The sequence below is a fragment of the Cebus imitator genome, unplaced genomic scaffold (assembly GCF_001604975.1).
Source record: "Cebus imitator isolate Cc_AM_T3 unplaced genomic scaffold, Cebus_imitator-1.0 Scaffold61, whole genome shotgun sequence".
Lineage (NCBI taxonomy): Eukaryota > Metazoa > Chordata > Mammalia > Primates > Cebidae > Cebus > Cebus imitator.
The window spans coordinates 8,535,108-8,561,280 of record NW_016107376.1 but is presented as its reverse complement, the minus strand read 5'-3'; the positions used below and the strand labels follow the sequence as shown (position 1 = coordinate 8,561,280).

Below are 26,173 nucleotides of genomic sequence, written 5' to 3'. Positions count from 1 at the left end.
GCGCTTTGCCAGAAACAAATGTATGTGGGTGACCTGGAAATAAAAGCACTCTGTCTTCCGGGCTAGCCTTAGGCTAGCAGCTGAAAAATCCTCTTGCTCTTCCTTAGAAAATAGCAGTAACAGAGGTAAGGCGTATGTGACTATGAAAACAAAACTATTGTTTTCTCTTGCATTCATTTTAGGGAGGAGTTAAAGGAAGGGTTAGGGTATCATATTAATAGTACTTGAGTGATTTAGATTTCACCTCGATGTTGAATGATCTTACATAGAACGAGGATCAGCATAGTTCATTACCTCAAAAGTGGGAAAGAAGGGAAGAAGGGAGCAGAGTAGGTTCCTAAGCATGTCGGAGGACCAGGCTGAGCCATGCCCCCAGCACTGAGTGGGCCCAAGGCTCTGCCTCCCTTGTTTTGATGCCTTCCTCGTTCCTTTCTGGCGGAAGCATCCTTTATGCTTTCGGACATTATCTGACATTAGGGTTGGGGTCCTACCAGGATGTCAGTTTTATTTTTCTAGATTTAGTGTGTTCACTAGCTTTTGCCATTATTGGTTATTTCAGCAGGAAAAAAACATTTAGTTCATCCTTTTATTAAAACATGACTCAGCAATTGCAATCTGATAGGACATTTTCTCTAATTTTTATGGAGAATTTTTTTAACTCTTTTGTCTCCTTTTAGTTTTTGCTTTTCAGAATTTCTTTTTTAGTTATTGGTTACACATGTATTTTTGTTGTTGTTGTTCATCCATTTGCTCATTTCAGAGATGGGATCTTGCTGTGTTTCTCAGGCTGGCCTTGAACTCCTGGACTTGAGCCATCCTTCTGCCTCAGCCTCCCAAGTAGCTGGGAGTACAGTCAAGCAGCACTGCACCAGCTTGGAACATGTATTTTAGATCTAAATCTACATGGTGTCTATAATTGTATTTTAAATTTCTCTTATAAAAGAAAATAAATTAGCATTGGGGGGCAATATTACCTCTTCTCTTTAAAATTCAATTGTAATAACATCCCCCTTTGTTACACTGTCCCCAAATTTAAAAAACAGTTAAAAATTCTATGCCATGCAGAGATGACTAGTTTGATATTCAGCTCAAGTTAAGGAAAATATTAAGAGTTTGTTTTAAAAATTATTTTAAAAGTTTGGTGATAGAAATTTGTGATTTAGGAGCCGGATGGTAGAAGTGGGACACAGGAGAAGGTGTCCTGAGTTTACACGTGAGATTTTGGCCTCATCTCTAAAAGGACAGGATTGGATTAGGCTCTTAGGGGGTATTCCTACCCAATTCATTCCTGATTTTATAAAGTGGCCTCTTTAAAAACTGTCTTGCCATGACTGTGCCTCAGCTCCTAGTGAGCTTTAGGTCAGCTGACTTGCTGCCATTCCCTCCAAGTCTGCCTTCATCTAGATCGTAACTTGGCCTATATGACAGGCAGCTCATGCTGGGCATGTTCCTTCCTGGCCGTTTCCTGATCAGTAAGCTGTGACAGCGTAGCATCCTTCGTGCTCTAGAGCATGGGGATCCCTTTGCCTGGGAGTGATCTAAGGCTGCTACCTGATGGGATACCTACATGGGATACCTCCAGGATCCCATGTAGGCCCAAACTGCCATCCCAAGGTATATTCAGTCATCTGTCAGACCCACTGAGAACTGCTGTTTTAGTTTGGAAATGAAATTTTAAATGGAAGAAACATAATGTTGTTTTCTTTTCCAGTGTTAACTTCTGTCATTTTCCTAGTGGCTACTTTAAAAAAAAAAAAAAACAATAGCAACAACAAAAACCATGTATACTAAGTTTTTTTTTTTAAGAGCTGATATTTTTATTTCAACAAGAACTGCCCACTGCCTGGATTTGTAACACAGATCACTTTTACCCCACTTCATCTCTGGCCTTGGGCCAGTACCATGAGCTACCTCAGCCCCAGGCTGCTAATGGAAAGAACTGGGCATTGAGGTGTGCTTGTAACAAATTATTCACTCAGAGAAGATTTGCTGCTTGGTAAGGGCTTGAAAATCTAGTGCAAAGTCTCTCAAACTGCCTGCTGGCAGGCATGCCTCAGGGACTCCCTCAGGAATGAGGGGAATTGCGAGGCAGAGCAGACTAGAGTTGGGTGGTCAAGTCCCTGCTTGAACCAGGGGAGTTGCACTTAAGGTTTTATTTGGGAAACAGTAGTGCTGCAAGTGGAGCCACAGGGGAAGGAAGGGAGAGAGGCAAGGAAGACCAGAGAAGGAGAGGGACATTGATCCTTTCAGTTCCCTGGAATAATACAGACAGGGACATGTTCATTGATGGACGGAGGTGATGAGCGATCGACAGTGAGGTATCAGAGGACAGAGTACTTTAATTGAATCTAGAAAGAGAGAGAGTTTTCTGAGGAGTCAAGAAGGCACAGGGCATCCCAGAACAAGAAAACACAGCCGCGGAGAGGCAAGACACAATACAGTACATTACAGAAGTGCAGAGTTTGTTCTCAAGGTCCACATAGTAAGAGCAGGTGGGAGCCTACCAAGGTGGCGTGGCAGAAAGGGGTCAGCTCCAGAGGGCACTGCAACATGCCCAGCAGTTTGCCTGTATGCTATTACAGGCACCATTAAAATAATTTCAAGGTAAATCAGCTGAATAATGTCAGACAGACCCTCCGTATCTGCCTACATTTCCCCTACCTGCTTTCAGTGCTTTAATAGATAGCCATTATTTAAGGTATGATTTATAGCCATTACTTTAAAGTCCACTGTTGGTTGCAAAGCTATGGATTCCTTTGCAAGGGTCATCATTATGGCATCGCAGACTCAAAAGAGGAGGCAGTTGCTACTTTTTCCTTGTGCAAAATTGACTTATGGCTTGCAGGAAAGGTAGCACGGCCGCTCTGTGAGAAAGTTAGTGTCCCGGTTCTGTAGGAGTGGCACTTCTCTATCTTGTGAAAACTAAATTTCTAAAAGCTCCTTGGGATGGAAAGAGTTGGTAGTGCTGATACCAACTCACCGCCCTCTGCACTAACCACTGAGCCCAGCCTTCCCACACTTTGTAGATGGGGAAATGAGGGTCCAGACATGTCCAGAGGTCCTGGGCAGAGCCTGGGCAAGAACCGGGCCTCTGGGATTGTGGTCCAGGCCTCCTTACAGGGTAACACACCACCCCCTCCCTCGATTTCAGGAAAGTTGAAATAAGTGTGAGGGGCTGTGTCGGTGACAATATTGGATTACTGACCTACTTTCTCCTCTGTGTTCTTTCCTAAGCAAGGAGAGAAGAAGGGCAGCAGAATGGAGGTCAAAAGCTGAAGGAAACATGCCCACCAGAATCAGAGTCAATAGATGTTTAAAGCTGAGATGTGTGGGAAGAAAAGACAGGCAGAGTGCGCAGGAGTTAAAGGGTCAGAGGAACGGGGAAAATTGGGGTGGTAAGGGAGAGAAGTAGCAGAAAAAGGTAAAAGCTTCAAGAACATGAGGATATAGGAGGTCTCGATTACAAAATTGGCCCAATGATGTTTTCTACCACAATTTTTTTAGAAATTTGGTCCAACTAAACTAGCACGTTTTCCCCAACCTCAACCACTGAATCTAGATCACACCAGGCCAAACACTCCTTCCACACCGCAATTACATATACCTCCTTACCTGTTGTGAATTCATGCACATGCCACAGCATCTACGGGGTAGGCACTCACTATTCCAGGTACTGGAAATACATTGATAAGACACAGTCCTTGCCTTTATGAAATGTATAGTTTAGTAGGGGAGACAACATTTAAAATTAATCCGAAGATGGGAGCACACATAAGTACAGCCAGCATCTGCTGACAGCAAAACTGCCTGTCAAGTACTTTGTATACATTATCTCGTATCGTTCCCCCTGCAATTCGATGCATTAGGTATTATTATTTCAAGTTTTGAGATGAGGAAACTGAGGCCTGGGAGGTTAAGGGACTTGCCTAAGGTCATGCAGCTAGGATCTGAACCCAGCTGATCGTAGAAGCAAGAGGTAAAATGTATTTTGGGAGCTATATATAAAATTCACATAGAAGTCGTCGTAAGTATGACCATCTTTGCTGTAGTCTGAGAGTCACATGTAGACATTGTGTTTTCTCAAGGAGCAAGCAAAGAGAAAATAGTTCTCTTCTGAGAGTGCCCCGTGGCACACCCTACTTGCTCCTGATCCTGCCATGTGGTTGCTGCTTCATCGTGATTCTAAAGACCAAAGGTGCGCACCTTCGGGAAGCAGTCGCTAATGTTCAACACTGTCTCCTTGATCGCAAATTTGGATTGATTGCTGTCTCTTTTATTTTAGGCTCCCTTTTAAAATAAAGATAAGTGAACAATCTCAGATGAATGATAGCAGAATCATATCCAAACAAAACCATTAAAAGATATTTTAAGAATGAAGGAAACCAAAGTTTCTTCTTCTTCTGAGTGTTTTCTAGCAGAGAGATATTTGTGTATTCTCCACGCAGGCCTAGCTCCCCTTCCATGTAAGTCTTCCTCTCACATAAGCTCTTGTCCAATGCCTTGGAGAAGAGGTAGAACCAAATTGTTCAACATTGCATTTTTTTATTTAACTGGACACCCACTGTGAAAATAAAGTGACTGGGGATGTTTTACGAGAGAAACACAAAATATTTTACAAAATAAAAATATCTACTTAACATGATGTTTCTGTGCATATCTGTCTTTCTGTCTGTCCCCATTGACATAGTACAGCTCTGATCCAAGCAGTTTTTCTTTATGGTATGAATTGAATGAGGCTATTGGTCATCAGAACTAAATCTTATTTTTTTTCTTCACAGGGTCGTCATGTCAAAACGGGCCAGCTTGCAGCCATTAAGGTTATGGATGTCACAGGGGTAAGTATCTTCATCTTGCCATCTCAATAGCCATGCCGATGCCCCTTGACTTACCATGGGGTCACATCCTGGTAGACTCATCATAAGTAGAAAATATTGTAAGTTGAACATGCATTTAATACATATAACCTATTGAACATCACAGCTTAGCCTAGCCTACCTTAAACATACTCAGAACACTAACGTTAGCCTACAGCTGGGCAACATCATCTTTCACAAAGCCTGTTTATAATAAAATGTTGAATGTCGCATGTAATTTGTTGAATACTATAGTGAAGGTAAAAAACAGAATGTTTGTACGGGTACTTGAAGTAGATTTCTACCAAGTGCATGTCGATTTCAAACCACTGTAAGTCAAAAAAATCATAAGTTGAATCATTGTAAATCAGGAACCATCCGTATATTTGTAATAGAGAAGTTAATGATTAAAAAAATTGTTTTCCTGAAAAATAATCTTCCTAAATAATGTCTTTCCCTACTTGTGGTTAACATAAGGAAGAGCATGCAGTAGCTGACTGAAGAGGCCATAGGTGTATCACTCTAATTACATGTGATACCTACACACTGCCTTATGTGGTTAGAACGAATACTGTGTGCCAATAATTTACATAAACACAACTGCAGATATTTGCATATGAATGCAGAACAAGGATTTGAAGGTATTAAATGAATAACACTGAGATTATACGGAAGAGATGAGTCTTAACGGTTTTCCCAAAGGTCTGCCTACCACTGGAGTAGACAGGAGCTTGGTTAGCTCTAAGATCTTGGTAGGATATTTAACATGAATATTTCCCAAAACAAAATATTGCTGATCAAATAATCATGATAAACACAAATTCTTGTTATCCTAGAGCAACACGGAAACAAACTTTCTGCCTGGATAATCAAAAGCAATCTAAGGAGTAGATTTTATTTTAAATGCAATCTAATGTTTTTGATCCTTTTGCTAGGCCTATTTAAAATATTTTAATGCCTTTTCAAGAGTGCACAGCAAAAATCAGACTTAAAAGGATTCACTGGACATCAAAGGCATGTTAATAATTTTCTGTTGTCCTGGGTATTTTTCTAAGATGTCTGTCTGCTGTACATGGAAGCTAAAGGACCAAAGTCTTCCATTCAGCCCAGAAGTTGATTATTCAATATAAGTAGACATAGAATGAATGGGTCACACAAAAGCATCAAGAACCAATATACAAATAAGAAAGATACACAGTATGTCTGTATGTCAAACTTCAACCCATACTTTTTGGGCTCAGTTTGTTACCTTTGATAAGTATATGTCATATGATAGTTACCTACCGTAATACTCATTTCATTAATTATTGTTTGTACCACATGTACTGACTTCTGATTTTCTTTTTCTTATCATTGATCTAAATTCCTCTTTAATTTACATATATTTTTAACCAATAAAAAATTTTGTTCCTGTATGTTTACCATTAGATAAAGTGGTAATTGTTTTTATTTGTCTTAAATACATTATTTAAGTTTCAGGTATTATAAAAGTTCAAATATTTAGTCCCAATTAGTTTATTAAATTCACGTGGTCTTTACTGAATAATAAATTGCATGTGTATGTTAATTTGGTTTAAGAAAACTCTAAAGAACAGAGCATTAAGCGTAATAGAAATGTCTTGCTCTCTCATGTTAAAGGAGTCTAAAGGTAGACAGCCCAGGAATGTATGTCAGTGGTGTGGTAGAGTGAGGTTGTTTTTACCTTTCTGCTCCATCATTCTAATGCATGGCCTCCACAGTTAAGGTTGCTTTATGGTTCAAGATAGTTATGGGATTTCCGTTGATCACACGTTATGGCAGGCAAAAAATGGGGAGAAGGGGGAGCAGAAGGGTACAAAAGAGCCCAGTGAAATTATTTTCTACTTCTATACAACATTACTACTTACTTCTGCTTTCATTGCATATATCTAGCTGCAAGGGAAGCTAGAAAATGTAGTCTTTTATTCTACTATGTGTGCAGTTAAAAATCCAGATTCTATTAGAAATGAAGGGAGAGTGGATATTGGAATGGTGGATTAGCCGGATCTGACACAAAAATTAAAATCAGATACTATCAGTCTCCACATAGAAACACATTATAAATGTGTAAACATTTTACAAAGCTCAAACCACTGAACGAATCAGAATTTGTTGTGCAATTTAGCTGAAGTCATACGACTGTACTTTCCTTGGGTTGAATAGGATCTCCGCATAATGAGATGAGCTTGGCAGTTTAACAATTAATGGTTGTGGAAGGAGTCCAAGACATTCATGCTGTAGATTAAATTCTATTGTGTGGTTCTGAAGAACTACAGTTGAGAGTTCCACTGATGTCATTAATCTCAGAGCATAAAATGTGTATTGATGCTCAAAGTATGACTCTCAACAATTTAAAGCCTCACAAGTAGAACCACAAACTACTTGAGAACTACTGTTTTTATTGCTAGACCACCTTGCTTGGAATGGAAAGTTACACGGTTATTTGTCCCAGAGTATGTATTTTCAATTTAAGGAGTGTCAGTTAGTCTTTCTAAACTGGGTTTCATTAGGCATGTAAGCCTTACAGAAGATGATTTGAAAGACTTAATTCTCTCAAGGAGGGTACAGAGGCCATTTAACATGCATAAGAATGTCAATCCATTACACAGAGCGGATGCTTTATAGTATCTAGGCTTAATTCTCTTAGGGAACTGCTATTGAGGAGGGCTAGATAGTTTCTGTGATTCAGTCACATCATTGATGATTATTTACTGACTTAACAAAGGCAAACTTGGATGCACATCAGGAAATGGTTTTCTAATTTTTGTGGTGTCTGATGTGATGTCAAGTGATTTTCATATCACCTCCATACACGTCACAGTCTACATAAGATTTTCTTTGTGAAACTCACATGGTGCCTTTAGAAAACAACCTATTCTATTTTGCCATGTTGTCTTTTGTGTATTACAAAATGTTATAAAAGCTTCTTACCAATTATTATAATTGTACTCATTATAGCTGCTCTGTTAAAAACTGAAATGAATTCTCAAAGGCCATCTTTGTTAATTGTATGATATGACCTACTGCAAAGTTACTATGGTTTATTGTTATGAAACTGATAAAGCCATAAGCTTGTAATAAATTGTTTTTGTTGTATATCACTTCCTTTTTTATATAAAATAGCCATTGAGAGAACTGGACATAATGCTTATATTTTTCCATTTTTAGAGTTGATTTTTAGAGCAAATTTGCCAACATCTTCAGAATTCATGCTTAAACTCAGAATTGGCCTTGTAGATCTTCTAGTTCATGAAATCATTATGGAATTTCTCTATTTTGTCAGAGTCTGGGATTTACCTCTCAGCTGGATTTTTGTACTCTAGAATGATCTACAGCATCTAGGAGGAGCTGGACCCTCCCAGGTAGCGTTTCTCAAAGTGGACCATCAGCATCAGTGGGCAGTAAGCACCCCTGAGGTACTCATGAGAAACGGAAATTCCTGGGCCTGATGTAGGATTTCTGGAGTAACCTCAAAACCTGCCTTTTCTATAAATTCATTGGAGTGTCACATACATCAAAATGAGAGTACTATTTTTCTAGGGTTTTTTATTTACTTCTTTTGGGCCATCAGGTGTGAAGGAGCTATGGTTTTGTTTGTTTTTTTTGGTGTGTGTGTTTTAGGAGTTTTTTGTTTTCCTTTGATAACCCTGTAAATAATCTCCATTTTCGTTTGGATACAAATTTCTAGTGTAAAGTAGGCCCTTTACAATGATGCCCTGAAGTGCATATAGGACTTAATGAAATACTAATGTTGTAAGCTTTTCCCTTTATGATGACTGGTTGTGATTACACTACTCAGGATGTTTGGGGTTGTAGTGACAAACCTCCACCCAAACTGAATGAAGCTGGAAAGGGAATTTACTGGCTTGTATGAATTAAAACAATTAAAAAAAAAAAAAAACTGCACAACCTCAGCAGGATGCAGAACATCACCTAACATGATCAGGATTTTGTCTCTTTCCATCTGTGGGCTCTGCTTCCCTCCCAGCAGCAGCTGCAGGCTCATGTTTTCATTACCTCATTGCCATTGGTCCCAGCAAAGGTGCCAGTCTAAATGTCAGTTGTCCAGCTTGGGCCGTGTCCCCATCCCTGAGCCAATTTCTGACTCTCCAGTCCATGTCTGGGCTGGATGCCTGTCTCCAGAACCTACCAGGGACAGAGAGCTGATTTGTCAAAGGAAAACCTGAGAGCTATTATAGAAAAGGGTGGGAAAGATGCTGGGTGGGCAAAACCAGGAGAATTCTATGACTATAATATCATATATTATAGTGAGTGTGTTCAAAACTGATTTGGCCCTTCAGTAATGGGTTTCTCTGCTTACATTTTTTATATTCTCATAAAAAAGAATAATGATGGTAGTTAACACTGAATGAGTGATTACTATGTGCCAGAACTCTTTAAAATACTTTCTATATATTAATTCATTTGATTCTCTCAGCAAGTAACCAAGCAGGTTCCATGATTAGCCCCATTTTAGAGATGTGAAACCCAGGCATTTTAAGTATCTTGTTCAATATAACATGGCTGTCAAAGGAAGGAGTGACAATTTCACCCTGAGCAATGTAACCCCATCCTTTATTTCTATCCTCTTAACCACATTGTTGTCAGTCTTCAGTTAATGTAGTGTTTAATTTCATGTGATTCTTTTTTCACTGATTTTATTCAACAAACATTTACTAAACATCTACTTTATGACAGGCACTGGAAATTTAAAGATTAAAAAAAATGGTATTTTGCCTGCTCACAGCAACACAACCTTGCCCTAAATATTTATAAATAAAGCTTATGCAGGTGATAACAAGGCTATAGAATGTATAAATAATGTTACTTGGAAAGTTTGGTGGAACTGTGAGGAGATAGTTCTCACTAAGGAAGCCCAGGAGGACACTGAGGTGAGGACGTTCCCAGCCAAGAATAAGCTGGTGCCCAGGCATGAGGCTGAGAGGGCATGTTCTGGAAGCTGCACATGGCTTGGTTTTGAGGTTAAAAGTGCCAAGAAGGGATTGATACAAGATAAATCTAGACACGTTAAAGGAGGCCAGGTCGTAAAGAAATTGAATACTGTGCAAGGAGTTGACAGGTTTTTTAATTTTTAATTTTCTCAGTAGAACACTTTGATCAAATAGTCTTAGGGAAAAACCCAATATGTAAAAGAGATGTAAGGAGGTTTGCTTTTTCCTTTTTCTTTTTTTTTTTTAACCAAGGGTAGGAGACTGTCAGTCCTGGCTCCTTTCCTCAAACTACTACTAGAGCTAATTCAAGAGCCAGAAGCTGAACAGGAGAGTAGCATGCTAGGATGGATTGCCTGCTAGGAGGATTCATGCTAAGCCCCGCTTCACTGAATTCCTGTTTCTGCCTTACTGAATTCCTGTAGGTGAAGCTTATGACCAGCCTCCATCTCTTTCTGAAGAGTAAGCAAGTGGTCTTCTCCCACTAGTACACTGTTTTGCCCTCATTAAAGGGCTCAGTGAATGTTTGCTGAAACTGGACAAAAAGAAAAGAAAAATCTTTTCATCTTGGGTTGTTTGGAAGAGGGAGACACATTGTTCCAAGTACATTTGATTCTTTCATCCCAAAGGGAGGCAGTTCAGTGGCATAATTAATAGTATACACATACTAATAATGTTAATAATAATGAATATAGCCAGAGCCAAAAAAGGGGCTAATACCGATTATTTGTTATGTGACAAGTATTGTTCTTAGTACTTAAAATATATTAATTTAATCCTTAAAACAATGTCTGTTAGGAGAGTACTCCTGTTACATCTGTTTTACAAAGGAATTGACAGCACAGAGAACCCAAGAAACTTGCCCACGCCCCACCAATAGTAACTGGCAGGGTCGGAATTCAAATCCAGCCAGTCAGGGTATACCCACACTCTTCACAGACGTCTGATTATTGGAGGAGAAATGGGAGACTATTGTGAGAGCATCGCCTTCAGATTCAGAGAGCTGGGCTTATATTCCACCGTCTCCTTACTGATTTTGACCTTGGGCAAATCCTTACTTTTCTGAGCCACAGTTTTCTTATTGGTTAATACTGCAAGCTTGTTTTGAGGCTTAAATGGGAGGTATATCTTGTACCTGACACATAATAGGTCCTCAATACATGATTTTAATGGTTAGTGCCAGTAAGATACATTGAATGACTAAATAAGACAGGCAATAGGAATGAAAAGAAGATTTTAGAGTGTGCATTAAAATCCTATAGTTGTATATTTTGATGACACCCTGATCTATAAACTACACGCCATACCTGTGTTAGTTAATTGCTGATATGGGTAAATAGTTTGCACTCATCCTGCCTTTACCACCTCAGTTACGGAGTTGTTAGCCTTACCCTGAATAGTATGCAGCTATAAAAATGGCTTACTAGAGCAGGATCCAGGAAAGAAAGTAAAGCTAGATTCTAGAAGCTGAAGGCTGAAGTCATAAGATTTTATTCATTCATTCACTTGCCACGTGTGTACCTATGCAACAATCTTGCATGTTCTTCACATGTACCTCAAAACCTAAAATGCAATAAAATAAAATAAAGAAAAAAAAAGAATGAGTGAATGCACTGTGCTACGGAGTCATCCAGCGAACAAGACAGACGTGGGCACTATTTTTTGGAATCTTATATTTCAGTGCAAGACATTTAGCAGTTAAACAATCGCAGTCACAATTCTGATTAGCTTCGAAGGAGTATACAGAGTGTGAAGAGAGAATCTAAGAAGAAACTGACCTAGCTGGGTGGCCAATAAATGATTTCTGAGAAAGTGACAGCTGTGTGAGATCTACAGGATGAGTAGACCGTGGTTAGCCAGGTGAAGGTGTAGAAGAGGTACACTTCCAGATTTGGGAGCTTGACCTTCAGGTAGGGTCCGTGAAGCTTGGGGATTCCCACCTGAGGCTCCTCTGCCACAGAGGCCCTTCGGGACAGCCCTTTGGGACTTTTACTTTGGGGCTGTTTATGTAGATGTCTTTAGCAGACAGAACAGTCTGATCAAGCACATGACCAAAACTTTCAACAGAGAAAAGATAAACAAATGGCGTTTTTGTCTTCATAATACCCTCCACCTTTGGGACTATTTTCAGTGCTTCAATTCTGTATGCTATACAGCATGTAGAACTTGGAAAGCTTCTAGGGTTCTAAAAATGAAAGCTGAGCTGCCCACTCCATGCACACTTTAGCATCTGTCCTCATCTTGCATACAGATTAGACCCCTTTTAGTGGCTTCTATGTGTTTGGGTCTCTGCACATGTTCATGCATGCTGGGTGTAGGTCCTGGATGCTGGGCTTGTCATATGTGTATTCTCACATGTTAGAGACGTTGCTTAAGAGTGAAAAATAGGCCTGGGGGCTACTGTCTATTCTTCTAAACTAATAAAGTGAGAAGTAGTTGTTAAAAATATTTTTATATCATAATAGCTTGTATTCATTGGTGACTTTTTTTGTGTACCTCAAAGCACTTGATCAAAAATATAATTAATTCCCTTAGCCCTCTAGTGGGGTGGAGATGCCTGTAGATGGGAAAATTGGCACACAGAAATTGGAATGTTTGGATCACTGACTGGACTGTGGTAAGTCCTGAATTCCAACCAACCTCCTCAGCAGTGGGACACAGGGTCTCCTTTTGCAGGGCCATCCCTTCCTTTATGCTGCCAACATTTCCCACCTCACGTTTATTCCCCTCTTTTGACTTTACTAGGTCCTCTCTTGTTGAGCTCTGTTGCTCTTCTGTGACTTGACTTCCTCATCAATATTTTGGATTTCTATTTAATGACTTGGGAAGTTCAGCTTTTCTTTTTCTTTTCCTTTTTTCTTTCCTACTCATCCAAAATGTGGATAAATATATAAATATTATATATATATTTTTTCCTACTGATCCAAAATGTCACCTTTATTGGTGACATTTTGGATCAGTAGGAAAATAATAAAATATATAATATATATATTATGTAAGATATAGAATATATAATATACATAATAAAATATATGATATGTATTATATATCATATATGCATAAAATATATATTATAATATATAATAAAAATATAATATATAATTATATATATTATGTACATATAATATATAATTATATGTATAATAAATAGATATATTTAATATATATTTTTTATTGCACTTTAGGTTCTGGGGTACATGTGAAGAACATGCAGGATTGTTGCATAGGTACATACATGGCAATGTGGTTTGCTGCCTCCATCCCCATCACCTATGTCTGGCATTTCTCCCCATGTTGTCCCTCCCTAACTCCCTACCCCCTGCTGTCCCTCCCTTAGTCCCCCCACAACAGACCCCAGTGTGTGATTCTCCCCTCCCCGTGTCCATATGTTCTCATTGTTCAACACCTGCCGGTGACTGAGAACATGCAGTGTTTGATTTTCTTTTCTTGTGTCAGTTTGCTGAGAATGATGGTTTCCAGGTTCATCCATGTCCCTACAAAGGACACTTCCTGGCCCTCTGACCCTGGGCATATTGCTTAACCTTCTCTATTCTACATCCATAAATGTGGATAATGCCACTTCTCTCACAAAGTTAGTAAATATGTTAGTAGTTATTTAGAAAGTGTTTCAGAACAACATGTCGAACATAGTATTTTGTTGTTGTCATTATTACCAGGTCTTTTGCAGACAATTTTTATTTTTCTCTTTATGACACCAAAAGCCTCCAAAGTAGACAACATGCTACACAGACTTGGCAAACACTTTTTCTGCCAGGAAAATGTTTCCCTCCCAGACATGCTCTTTATTCCTTCCCAGCTGCGTAACTTTCACCTCGTCTTAAGAACTCAGCTCAAACCTGAGTTTCTTGAAGTTAATTAGATCAGCTACCACATACCTCTCATGGTAGTAATTTTGCATTTATCTGTGGTTCTTTGATTCATATCCGTGGCTTCCACTAAACTGTAGTAAGCTTCATTGTGGCAGAATTTGAATCTGTTACACCTATGGTAGTATGATTATATTATTGGCATTTAGCATTATGATTAGGATATGGCAGGCATTTAGTAAATAATTCTTTTTTCTTAACTTTTTTTTTCAACTGTTAGTTTAGATTAGGAGGTACCTATGCAGGTTTGATACTTCAGTATGTTGTGTGATGTTGAGATTTGTGGCAAATGATTGTGTCACCCAGGTACTGACCATAGTACCCAACAGTCAGTTTTCAACCCTTGTCTACCTCCCTCCCCCTGTAGTAATTCATCTTTATGTTCACCTGTACCCAATGCTTAGCTCCCTTTCTCAAGTGAGAAATACAGGATTTGGTTTTCTGTTTTTGCATTAATTTGCTTAGGATAATAGCCTCCAGCTCAACCATGTTGCTGCAAAGGACATGATTCCATTTATTTTTATGGCTGCATAGTATTGCATGGTACATGCATACCACATTTTCTTTATCCATTCCACCATTGATAGGCACCAAGGTTCGTTCCATGTCTTTGCTATTGTGAATAGTGCTGCAGTGAACATGAGAGTGCATGTATTTTTTTTGGCAGAATGATTTGTTTTCTCTTAGATATATACATAGTAATGAAATTGCTGGATTGAGTAAATCATTCTTGAATGAATTGATTTCGCTTAGAATTAAAATATATGGCAAATCCAAGTGCTGCCTAAGGAATGTCCTAACAAAGTCCTATCCATGGTACAATGAAGAGATAGAGACTTAGACAACTCCTTGGACCACTCTGAGCCTGTTTGTTTAAATCTGTTAGATGTGATAGGTTTATTACATCTAATTATTGAGTACAGTCTATTGTAATTATTTATTACAATCTATTAGATATAATGCATTTAAGGAAACAGACCCAAAGGTGTATAACTTGACCCTGAGATAATTTTAGGTGATTTACGTGCTTAATTCTCATTTAATTTTAAATATATTTTGACCTTTAATAAACTGATTTAAAAAGCAGACCTCAAACTATATGTTATAAATCAACTTAGAACACACTGGAAAATGCCCGCCTCTTAATCTGTGCTGCTAGGTTACGTTATTCATGTGCAGAATATCATTGATTATGAAGATCCTGCTAAAATTTCAAGACATGCTCTTAACTATTTCAACTATTTATCTTAGGAAACGCAGATTTTTCTGCCTCCTATAGAACTGGGAAAAAAAAAGAAAGAAAATTAATAAGATATTGGAGCTGATGTGTAACTTTAAATTTCTAATTTTGTATTCACTAGAACAACTTCTTTGTTGTCATTGACTAATTGTATAAGTAGATATTGCATAGTTAAACAAATAAGTGTTTACTGATTCAAAAAATTTAGTTTTTGTCAGCTATATGTTAGCATCCTGAAAAAAAATTCTATTGCAGGGAGAGATTTCACTATCACAAATTATTTTAGAAACTTTTTAAAAACTACATTCTAGATCATAGTGATGATCCCTTCAAATTCTCATAGGCTGTGATTCTTTAATAATAACTTCTCTCCTACTTTTTGCCACATTCAGTCAGTGCTGAAGGTGAGAATGATAGATACACAAACACCTGCTTCATGGCAACAGCTGCTGTGAAAGCAGAGCAGGTGAGCGGGAGCAGAGATGGTTCTAGCCAATGTCCACACATCTGTGGAGTAGTGGTATTCAGGAACCTGTACACGTTATACTTCTCTCTAGACTTCATCCTGACCAGTCCCTTGGACTTGCTGTAGGAATTACATGGTTTTATTCCTGTGCCATGGATTGAGAGTTAAATGTTGGGCAGACTTTATTACAGAGCATATTAACTATATTAAATGTTTTATTGCATTTTTATATCCTAGCGTATCATAGGTACTTAAAGTGTGTTCCCCTGTGTAATAAATATGCAACTTAAAATCCCTTCTTTATTTCTTGAAATCAATCCTAAGCAAATATTATTGTATGCTAACAAGCTCCTTTAATTGGAAGACTAAAGTCAGGGTTCTCTTCTGCCCTGACTTCAGATGCTCTTAAATTCTTCCGATTAACAACTTTGGTTTTGGTCACCATGGATAATTGCCCATCATCTGACTAGTAGTTTTCTCTATAGAATTAAGAATACTGGCTTTGGAGTCAGACAAATCTGGGCAGGAATCTGAGCTTTAATGTTTAAAATATGAGTGAACTTGGGAAAGTTACTTAACTTCTCTCAGACTCATTTTACTCATTTGTAAAATAGGATTCAGCTCCATAGAGCTGCTTTGAGTGCACAGTAAGATAGTTCATACATAGCCCCTGGTACACAGTAAACATTACATGAGGTTTTTGGCTTTGGCTATTTATATGTATTTTTTTAATTGTACTTTAGGTTCTGGGGTAGTGTGCAGATCATGCAGGATTGTTGCATATGTACATATGTGGCAATGTGGTTTGCTGCCTCCATCCTCCCATCACCTATATCTGGCATTTTTCCCTGTGTTATCCCTCCCTACCTCCCCATCCCCCTGCTGTCCCTCCCCTGGTCCCCTGCAACAGACCCCAGTGTGTGATGCTTCCCATGTGTTCTCATTGTTCAACACCCACCTATGAGTGAGAACATGCGGTGTTTGATTTTCTGTTCTTGTGTCAGTTTGCTGAGAATGATGATTTCCAGATTCACCCATGTCCCTACAAAGGACACGAACTCTATTCCATGGTGTATATGTGCCACATTTTCCTTGTCCAGCCTATCATTGATGGGCATTTGGGTTGATTCCAGGTCTTTGCTGTTGTAAACAGTGCCGCAATGAATATACGTGTGCATATGTCTTTATAATAGAATGATTTATAATCCTTTGGGTATATACCCAGTAATGGGATTGCTGGATCAAATGGAATTTCTATTTCTAGGTCCTTGAGGAATCACCACACTGTCTTCCACAATGGTTGAACTAATTTATACTCTCACTTACAGTATAAAATTGTATGATCACATGGTGACAATCATGTTGCTATCAGAGGTGGTCAGTGGCTTAAAAGTGGTTTCAAATGCAAGGAAATAGATAATTCCCACTGGAATTATTTGTGTTTGAAAACTGCCTATCTTCCCATGGTTTCTCATCTCCTGGAAGGCCAATCCCGGTTTCTCACATGGGGGCCGAAGGGTTCTCTAACAAGCAGTAAGAGAGGGCCAGTCTCAAAGCACAAGCGCTTTTCGGGCCTCTGCTCCATCACATTTGCTAATGTCCCCTTGGCCAAAGCAAGTCATGTGGCCAAGCCCAGGTTCAGGGAGAAGAGAAATGGACTCTACCTCGAGATGCAGGTAGGCCATATAACATGGCCATTTTCTTTTTCATTCTACCATAAATACTAAGCAATAAGTAGATCCTGTGATCTTGAGAAAAAATATCTTCTTTATATTAAAATTAAAGCTGCATTTAGATAAGCAGTTAATCATTTCTAAGCCCTGAGAATTGGCTTACATAGGTATTCTTATTCCTATTTATAGCTGAAAATGACTGACATTTGGAGAGTTTAAATGCTATGGCTGAGGTTAACACAAGGAATATGACTGAAATTTGAAGTCTTCTGATTTAAGTAATGCTTATTCCTAGAGCACCAGACTTGGCTTATTGAAGTTACTCTTTTAAATGTGTGACAATTTGGTACCACGACTTTATTTTTCATTATTGCCCAGTTTATCAGAGAGTTTGATCCTTCTGCTTAATACTTAAGATTTAGAAATAGTACATTTACAAAATAGAGGATATTCCTCCCTTATAACTTTTTAGTTTAATTCTAGCCTCCATTGCTCTCTTTGACTCTTTGGAAAGCATTGTAACTCATCTCTCTTGATGGGCCACATTGTGAGAGGCTGAACTCTTTATGGCATGGTTAAATGAGTTCTTCTCACTAGTAAGGGCCTTCCTTTCTATTTCACTGAATAACTTACTGCCATCTGTGCCCTAGAGTAAAAATCTGGATAAACAGTAGCCCTGAAGGCCTGCTAAATTGTATGCTCACTTAAAAGGTTGTGTGAGATCAAGATCAAGGATTTATATTTCAGAACTACCTAACCATGACCCACAGTGGTTCCATAATTGTGTTTGGAAACAGTGCAATTTAAACCTAAAATTCAAGTGACTTACGTTTTTACCCTCTACCCATTTAGTCATTTATTTTTTGCTTCCTTGGATTAGTAATAACATTTACTTTGTAGTGTACTTTATAACTCACATGCCTTAATTACCACAAAATGCTGGGACTTATAATATCTTTATCTCATTATAAATGAGAAAACTTAAGCTCCAAAAATATAGGTGACTTTTTTGAGATCCTGCAGCCAGAAGGGAATGGTGCCCAAACTCAACATGTACCCCATCAGCCCACCCTCATCTTTCTGATCCTGTACTCAATGCGTATGCTTTCCTTACGGTCATATTGCCTCAGTTTACCTTTGCAAAATGATGGAGAAGGTACTGACTTTATTCTGACCTCCAGTACTATTTATTTTGGATTTAATTACCTAGTGGCTTCTGCTTTTATTTAATCTGTTTTATGAGTTCTTATTTTCTTAATGACATGGTGAGCTTTTTATAGGCAGTGCCCCCCTCCCCTGTCTTTCCCACATCACGCACTATCCTGCTAAGAACCAGGAGGCCAGCGGTAAATACTTGTAGAAGCAGCCTGATTTCTCACTAAGAATGACTGACACTAAGACTGACAGGTTGTGGTTGGAAAGTGATCCGTGTCTTTTATTACCTCACATAGTTGCCTTTTTAATGGAAGCAGCTGTCGATGCTGTGCTGCCCACAGAAACCCTCAGTCACTTTTCCCCCTTTCTGTTGAGACTTCCCCAGAGTATATCCACTCACATCCTACATTCATCCACAGTTATTTGGCCCCACACAGCAAGTTTAAATAGCTAATATGCACCATAGTAAGACATTGGAGGTGTGCTGTAAGGACCCTTCAACAAGTTGAAGGCCGCTGAAGGTCATTCGCTCCATGACCTGCAGTGAAGGCATGGGGAGTTTCTGATGGCTGCGGAGAAGAATAGGTCAGCAGCGTGCCTTCCCCATCTCACTCCTTGACTCCCTTCCCCGCTGTTCCGGCCACGTGTGTCTCCTTAGCCCAGCATCCCAAGCATAGCTTCTATTGTGAGATTACCGAGTCTTCAGCTTAGTTAAGCCATGTGATATGTAACATGCCTTACTTTCCAAGGTTTGCAAATCCCCTTTGTTTTTCCTAAAGCTTATTTTAGTAAATAAGCATGGTCAGCAAATGCCAGCACTTCACTCTTCTCCTCACCCTGTTCTTACCTATTCCATCTAATATTCAACATCACTAATGCTGCTCTAGGCATTGGGGTCTTTGCAGGTATTCATTCTTTTAGTTGCATTTATTCACAGACACTTTGCTTGGTGGTAGGCATGTTATAGAGAACAAAGCAGGCAGGATTCCTGAGTTTACGGTTCTTACGGACTGATAAGGAGAAGATACCTTAATCAAATGATAAATGTGGGTGGCTATTATGATAGGTGCTAAGAGGGAAAAGATACATGATGATTCACGGGGCTAGAACCAAACTGGGCAGATCAGGGAGCTTTGCTGGGGAAGGAACTATGGAACTGAGATCTGAAGATCTGAAGAGGAGAGCTTACAATATATGGAGAAGAGAGTCAAATAATGGGGTAATCATGGGACATACCTCCATACCGACGTCAACAAATACAGCAGGTATGTGAAGGAGTGTAGGGGCTGTGACCAGATGCAGTGGGGGGACTTGACATTGCCTTAGAGAATTAAGGAAGAGATCCCTGGTGAATGTCGATTAAACTCAATTAGAAATGGTAAGTAGAAACTATGTGAAGAAGAGGCGGGGAAAGAAGACAGCACACGAGAGACTGCATGAAGTCCCAGTAACACTGGAAGGAGGCAGTGCAGCTGGAGGGGAGGAAGGACACAGGACACCGAGGGTGGTATTTCAGGTCATAGTAATGTCACATCTTACACCCAGGGATAGTCATAGCTTACTGCTGCATCTAAAAAATTATCCTGGGGTATAAACTTCTTCCCCCAACCTCAACAATAAAGCAGTCTTCTGCAGTCCAACCAATGTGTACGCATCAAGAAAATGAAATGATGGGAGGTCACACCATCTCCACCAGCACTGCAAGGACCTCTGAAAAGGGTCCAGGTTGGTGGACGCCACATCAAAATTCACAGTGAATGAAACCTGAATATTAAGAAACTAACTCTCTAAGAGAGTTGTCTCTTTTTACATCCTCAGCACCACCAGGTTGCCCCCTTTCTTTCTACGCTGAGTTTCCTGAAGGTGAGGTGGGTACTCCTGCTTTGTGAACTTCCTTGGATCTAGAGAACTTACCTTTGCCCCTTTCCCATCTGACTTTCATCGTCTTCAGTCAGGTACTTCAATGAAAGGAGGCTTCAAAGAAAATGAACCTAACAAAATGGAATTCTGAGAGCCCATGGTTTTAGTATTTTTCACTTTCCTCAATCGTTTTTATACCAGGTAGAATCAGTAATACACACCTGATGAATGTAGTTCCCAGAGGCCTACAGTGAATTTCATCTCGGTAGTCTTTCTACAGTGATCTCTTCTAGGTGAAGAGATGAGGGGTTGTTTGGGGCGTTTTTGCTTTGTTTTCCAACAGATTGTGCTATGCCTCTTTGTTGTGCAAACAGAAGACTCTCTTGGACAGTCAATATGTTATCTTTTAGAATTGTTCTTTGCATTCATATGTAATAATTATGCTCATTTGTTTACTAAGGAAGAAGAAAAAGAATTTAGTTGGTGTTGAAGAACAGAATCTTACAAACAACAGTGGATTTTCATGACATAATTTTTATATTGTTCTCATACAGGATGAAGAGGAAGAAATCAAACAAGAAATTAACATGTTGAAGAAATATTCTCATCACCGGAATATTGCTACATACTATGGTGCTTTTATCAAAAAGAACCCACCAGGCATGGATGACCAACTTTGGGTATGTAGTGCTGTCCATACTGGCTTTATATACATGAAGAACAAACAGGGCCAAATGATTCATTTTTCTATCCTCAGGACTAAATTTGATTAACTCCTTTAGCCCTTAACCACCATAATGTCCATAACATAGTGTTTTCAGGGTTTTCTCACATTTCCTTAAATATCTGTCTTTTCAGTATCTCTAAATATTCCTTCTATCCCTTAATCTGGATCATCCCCAAAGCCAATTGTTAAGTTCTCTGTTTTGTTTTCTTTTTCCCACTAATTGACAAAAATAAAAACACAATAAAATTGTAAAATAAACATAATTTAATTGTGTTTTTATTTTAGGCAACATGCTATTTACATTTTATGAACTATATCATTTATTTTGCTTCTTTGAGTTAGGTATTATTATTTTCCTAATTTCATGAATGTTGAAACTAAGATTTAGAGAAAAATGCGTAAATTGTTTCAACGTCAACATCGCTATCAGTGATGGAGCTAGGATCTAACCAAGCTCTGTGAGATTCCTTGTCTGTCACTAACGTGTGGGTGACTCTGAAACATAAACTTGAACTCGTTAAGTAGAATCTCTAATACAGTGTCTGGTACCAAGCAGGGACTCTGCAAAGGCTGTTCTCCTTTCATGTTTCCCCAGTCCACTTAGCTATGTGCGCCAGTCCTTTATCTTTGGCAGTCGAAGAGGCAGCTCTCATTGGCTGTCCCACCAATGAGTTTACTGTGTTTGATACCAAACCCTGCCGCTGCTCTGCCTAGTGCAGATTGCTTTTTTCTCACCTTGCTGGTTTCTGTCCTTGGAACTTTTATTCACTTAGTCCTTCAGCAAGATTACAATGCTGTGTTGGTTTGGCCTTCCCTTGCCAATTTTATAATCACCTCCCTAGTACAGGCCCATTCGGCGGAAGCCTGGACTTTACAATGGCCCCCTACTTGTTGATCTACTTCTCTTTCAAGCGTTCTCCTTCCCTCTGCCCTCCAGCCTTCTGTCCCTCCTTCCCCTCTTCCTCTCTTTCAGTTTCTGTTCATCCCACCTGTTGTTGTTATATTAACGCTTCTAAAAATACCTTTTTCACCACTTACCATCTTGCTCATTTTCCAGAGGTTTTGTATGTGCCTAACAAAAAAATTTTACCGCATTAGCAAGAGCCTACTGTATGCCAAGTACTGTGCTGAACTGTGTAGATCTAGTATTAGCTATTTCATGGAGAATTCCCAGAGTACTCAGTGTTGGGTAGAAGTAACTCTTTTAATGCATCAGACATTTCCAATCCAGTGGAGAAGACAGAATGTAGACACCAAATGCAGTCATGCAATCAGTGACCAAAAAGGATATAAAATTGTTAGCTTATAAAACAAGATTTTTGTGTCATTTAATATAAATACTCAATCTTTGGAAATGAAAAGAACTGTTGGGATTTTTTTTCTCCATAAGACTCATCTCCAAATGTAAAAAAAAAAAAATAATTTGATGGTAAACACATTTTATATAGTTTGTGTGATTCTGAAAATGTTACAGTAAGGTTTTAATTGTGGCCTCTAAATGTATAATACATGTAAATATGAAGATTAAACATATAAAAATAGTGAGAGAAAATAAATATGACTATATAATCCTAAAGAGACATATATGACAACAAAAGAATACATCATAAAATAGAATTTTGATATAAAATAGAATTTTGATGAACTTGGCTATATACATTTTTTTAACGTCTTAACTAAAAAGTAAAAATGCAAATAACTGTGTAAAAATATTCATTTATATATAATGTGCAAAGAAATTTCATAACCTTCAGAGATGAAGCATTTTTATAAATCAATAGGAAAAACTTAAAATTACTAATAGGAAGGTTGAGTTAAGGAAAAGGTTACAACCGAAAAAGTAAGAAATATCAATTATCAATAAAGATATTTTTAAAAGGTTATTCTTACTAACAGTATAAATCCACAAGAAAACAATAGATACCATTTCTTGCCTAGCAGATTGGCAAAGACTTCTTTTTTTTAATGATAATGTCCAAAATGGACACTCATACCCACTGCTCATGGAATGAACACTAGTTCAACTTAACTCAAGGGCAATTGGCATGCACACGCGCATACACACTCTCTCTCTCTCTCTCTCTCTCTCTCTCTCTTCCAAAGCAAGCCCCTTACTTTTGACTCAGTATTTCCACAGGCAGGAATGTCTCCTAAATAAGGTCATTTATTTAGGTAACTACATAAAGATGTATGTAGAGGTTAACCACTAGCGAGTCACTTAAGGGACACTTCAGACTATTAAAATGATGTAGCTCTACATTTATAAATGGATAAGCATTAACAATTGTAGTAGGGGCTGGACATGGTGGCTCACGCCTGTAATCCCAGCACTTTGGGAGGCCGAGGTGGGTGGATCACTTAAGGCCAGGAGTTTGAGACCAGCCTGACCAACATGGTGAAACACTGTCTACTAAAAACACAAAAAAATTAGCCAGGCATGGTGGTGGGTGCCTGTAATTCCAACTACTCCAGAGGCTGAGGCAGGAGAGTTGCTTGAACTCAGGAGGTGGAAGGTACAGTGAGCCGAGATCACATCACTGCACTCCAGCCTGTGTGACAGAGCAAGACTCAGTCTCAAAAACAAAAACAAAAAACAACAACAAAAAAAGCAATTATAGGACTTTTTAAAACCTTTTGAAGAGGTTATAAGTAAATACTGTATGTTTTTATTTTTGTGGAAAAATATACATGTAGTGACATGGTGGGAATATCTGAAATAATGCATACTAATTATGTTGAAAATATTTATTTTGAGGTAGTAATTTTAGTAATTTAATTTTAAAAAACATGTTTCTTTTATACCTGCTTTTTTCCCCCTAATCTTTCTCTTTAATACATTTTCTTTTTTCTTTTCCCATTTATTTATTTTATTGCATTTTAGGTTCTGGGGTACATGTGAAGAACATGCAAGATTGTTGCATAGGTACACACGTGGCAGTGTGATTTGCTGCCTTCCTCCCCATCACCGATATCTGGCATCTCTTCCCTTGCTATCTCTTCCCAACTCCCAACCCCCCACCGTCCCTCCCCTATTTCCCCCCAACTGACCCCAGTGTGTAGTGCTCCCCTCCCTGTGTCCATGTGTTCTCATTGTTCAACACCCGCCTATGAGTGAGAACATGCGGTGTTTGATCTTCTGCTCTTCTGTCAGTTTGGGAGAATGATGGTTTCCAGGTTCATCCATGTCCCTACAAAGGACACAAACTCATCATTTTTGATGGCTGCATAATATTCCATGGTGTATACGTGCCACATTTTCCCTGTCCAGCCTATTGTCAATGGGCATTTGGGTTGGTTCCAGGTCTTTGCTATTGTAAACAGTGCTGCAATGAACACTCATGTGCACGTGTCCTTATAGTAGAATGATTTATAATCCTTTGGATATATACCCCGTAATGGGATTGCTGGGTCAAATGGAATTTCCATTTCTAGGTCTTTGAGGAATCGCCACACTGTCTTCCACAATGGTTGAACTAATTTACACTCCCACCAGAGACAGGGTCTTGCTCTGTCCTCCAGGCTGGAGTGCAGTGGCACAGTCATAACTCACTATAGCCTTAAATACTGGAGCTCAAGTGATCCTGCCGCCTCAGCCTTCTGAGTAGCTCAGACTACAGGTGCATGCCACTATGCCTAGCTAATTTATTTATTTTTGGTCTCACTTTCTTGCCTCAGCTGATCTCAAACTCCTGGCCTCCCAAAGTGTTGGGATTACAGATGCAAGACACTGAACCTGGCTTGAAATTTCTCTTAAGCTCAGCATCTGAACCCTGTCTGCTGCTGCTTTTGTTATTGCTGCCACTGGGCTGTCCTTGATCCTTATAAACACCATCCACTCTCTGAGGGCAAGGCTTGTGTCTTTTGCCTCCCTCTGCAGCCTTTGGAAGGTACTGGGTAATATGATGCTGACAAAATCATTGGTTTATGAATGAAAATTATATTGTTAGAACAAAACCTGGTTGCAGCAGGTACTTTTGAGAGTTCAGGTTCCCTAAGCCCTGAAGTTTCAACAGGATATGACGAGGTGGCATGAGTTAAGTTGTCTTCGTGTTTCCAAAGGACTTCTACATTGTCAACAATTTAGCATTTTAGCAATGATCCTGAATTGCCAGAAGCTGTAGCAGATCACACGTAGAGAATGATACCTGTTATCCCCCAGTTTATTATCAGCAACCTGGTAAGTCCTCCTTGTGCTCCCTCTCAATCACTGCCACCCCAAGGAAAACCACTATCCTGACTTTTTTCTCCCAGTTCTATTAAGATATAATCAACAAAAAAAAGTTGTATATTGGCCAGGCATGGTGGTTCATTTCTATTATCCCGGTACTTTGAGAGACCAAGGCTGGGAGGATTGCTTGAGCCCAAGAATCCGAGACCAGCATGGGCAACATAGTGAGACCTCATCTCTACCAAAAAAATTTAAAAAAAAAAATTCTTTTAAAGAAAAAGAAATTGTATATTGTGGGTGAGGATGTAGAGAGAAGGGGACCCTTGTATACTGTTGGTGGAAGTGTAAGTTAGTACAGCCGTATGGAAAATCCTACAGAGGTTTCTGAGAAAATTGGAAATAGAACTACGTTATCCAGAAATCCCACTCTGGGTATATATCCAAAGGAAATAAAATCAGCACCTCAATGAGGCATCTGAGTACCTGTGTTTATTGCAGCATTATTCATAATACAAGGAATGATAGCTATTTTAAAGTTGTCTGTAGAAAGGTTTTTTCTTTGGTCAGGACTGTGGTCTTAAAATAAAGCATTAATATAGCTTTAGAACCACCTCTCAGCTTATCACTTGAGTTAGGACGCTATTTCTAGATGAGCCACACCTAACTATTAATTTCATTCATTTTGTGACATTCCAGGTAGGATAGTTGGTTTTCATGTTAAGTTGGATTATTAAAATTGGGGTGTTTATTTACAAATCAATGGTTGAGGGAAGGAGAGGGGTGGTCAAGCAGGGCTTGACTCATTTTTACCTTTTTCCAGATCCTGAGATGTTTTAAGCTAGAAGGAGAATTAGTCATCTTAGACTTTGCTGGGTCCTAGTGAAGTTAATTGACTTTCCCAGGGCCTCAAAACTAATTAGTGGATGATGTGGGACCAGAATGCAGGCATCCTAAAACATAACACTTCAGTTCGGTCGGAAGTTCTGTAAAATCCCCTGGGAAGTTTTTTTTAAAAATGAGCAAAATTGGCCGGGCGCGGTGGCTCAAGCCTGTAATCCCAGCACTTTGGGAGGCCGAGGTGGGTGGATCACGAGGTCAAGAGATCGAGACCAGGGCCGGGCGCGGTGGCTCAAGCCTGTAATCCCAGCACTTTGGGAGGCCGAGGCGGGTGGATCAC

The 26,173-nt window shown here is 39.1% G+C and overlaps 1 protein-coding gene across 4 annotated transcripts in view; it reads left to right on the top strand.

Moving 5' to 3' along the window:
- Positions 1-26,173, top strand: part of TNIK (TRAF2 and NCK interacting kinase) — a 412,478-nt gene that overhangs the window by 245,312 nt on the left and 140,993 nt on the right. For all 4 annotated transcript variants that reach the window (XM_017529736.2, XM_017529735.2, XM_017529734.2 and 1 more), the window contains exons 3-4: positions 4,779-4,835; positions 20,656-20,781. In XM_017529736.2, coding sequence (XP_017385225.1) covers positions 4,779-4,835; positions 20,656-20,781 — 183 coding nt within the window. The remainder of the gene's footprint in view (positions 1-4,778; positions 4,836-20,655; positions 20,782-26,173) is intronic.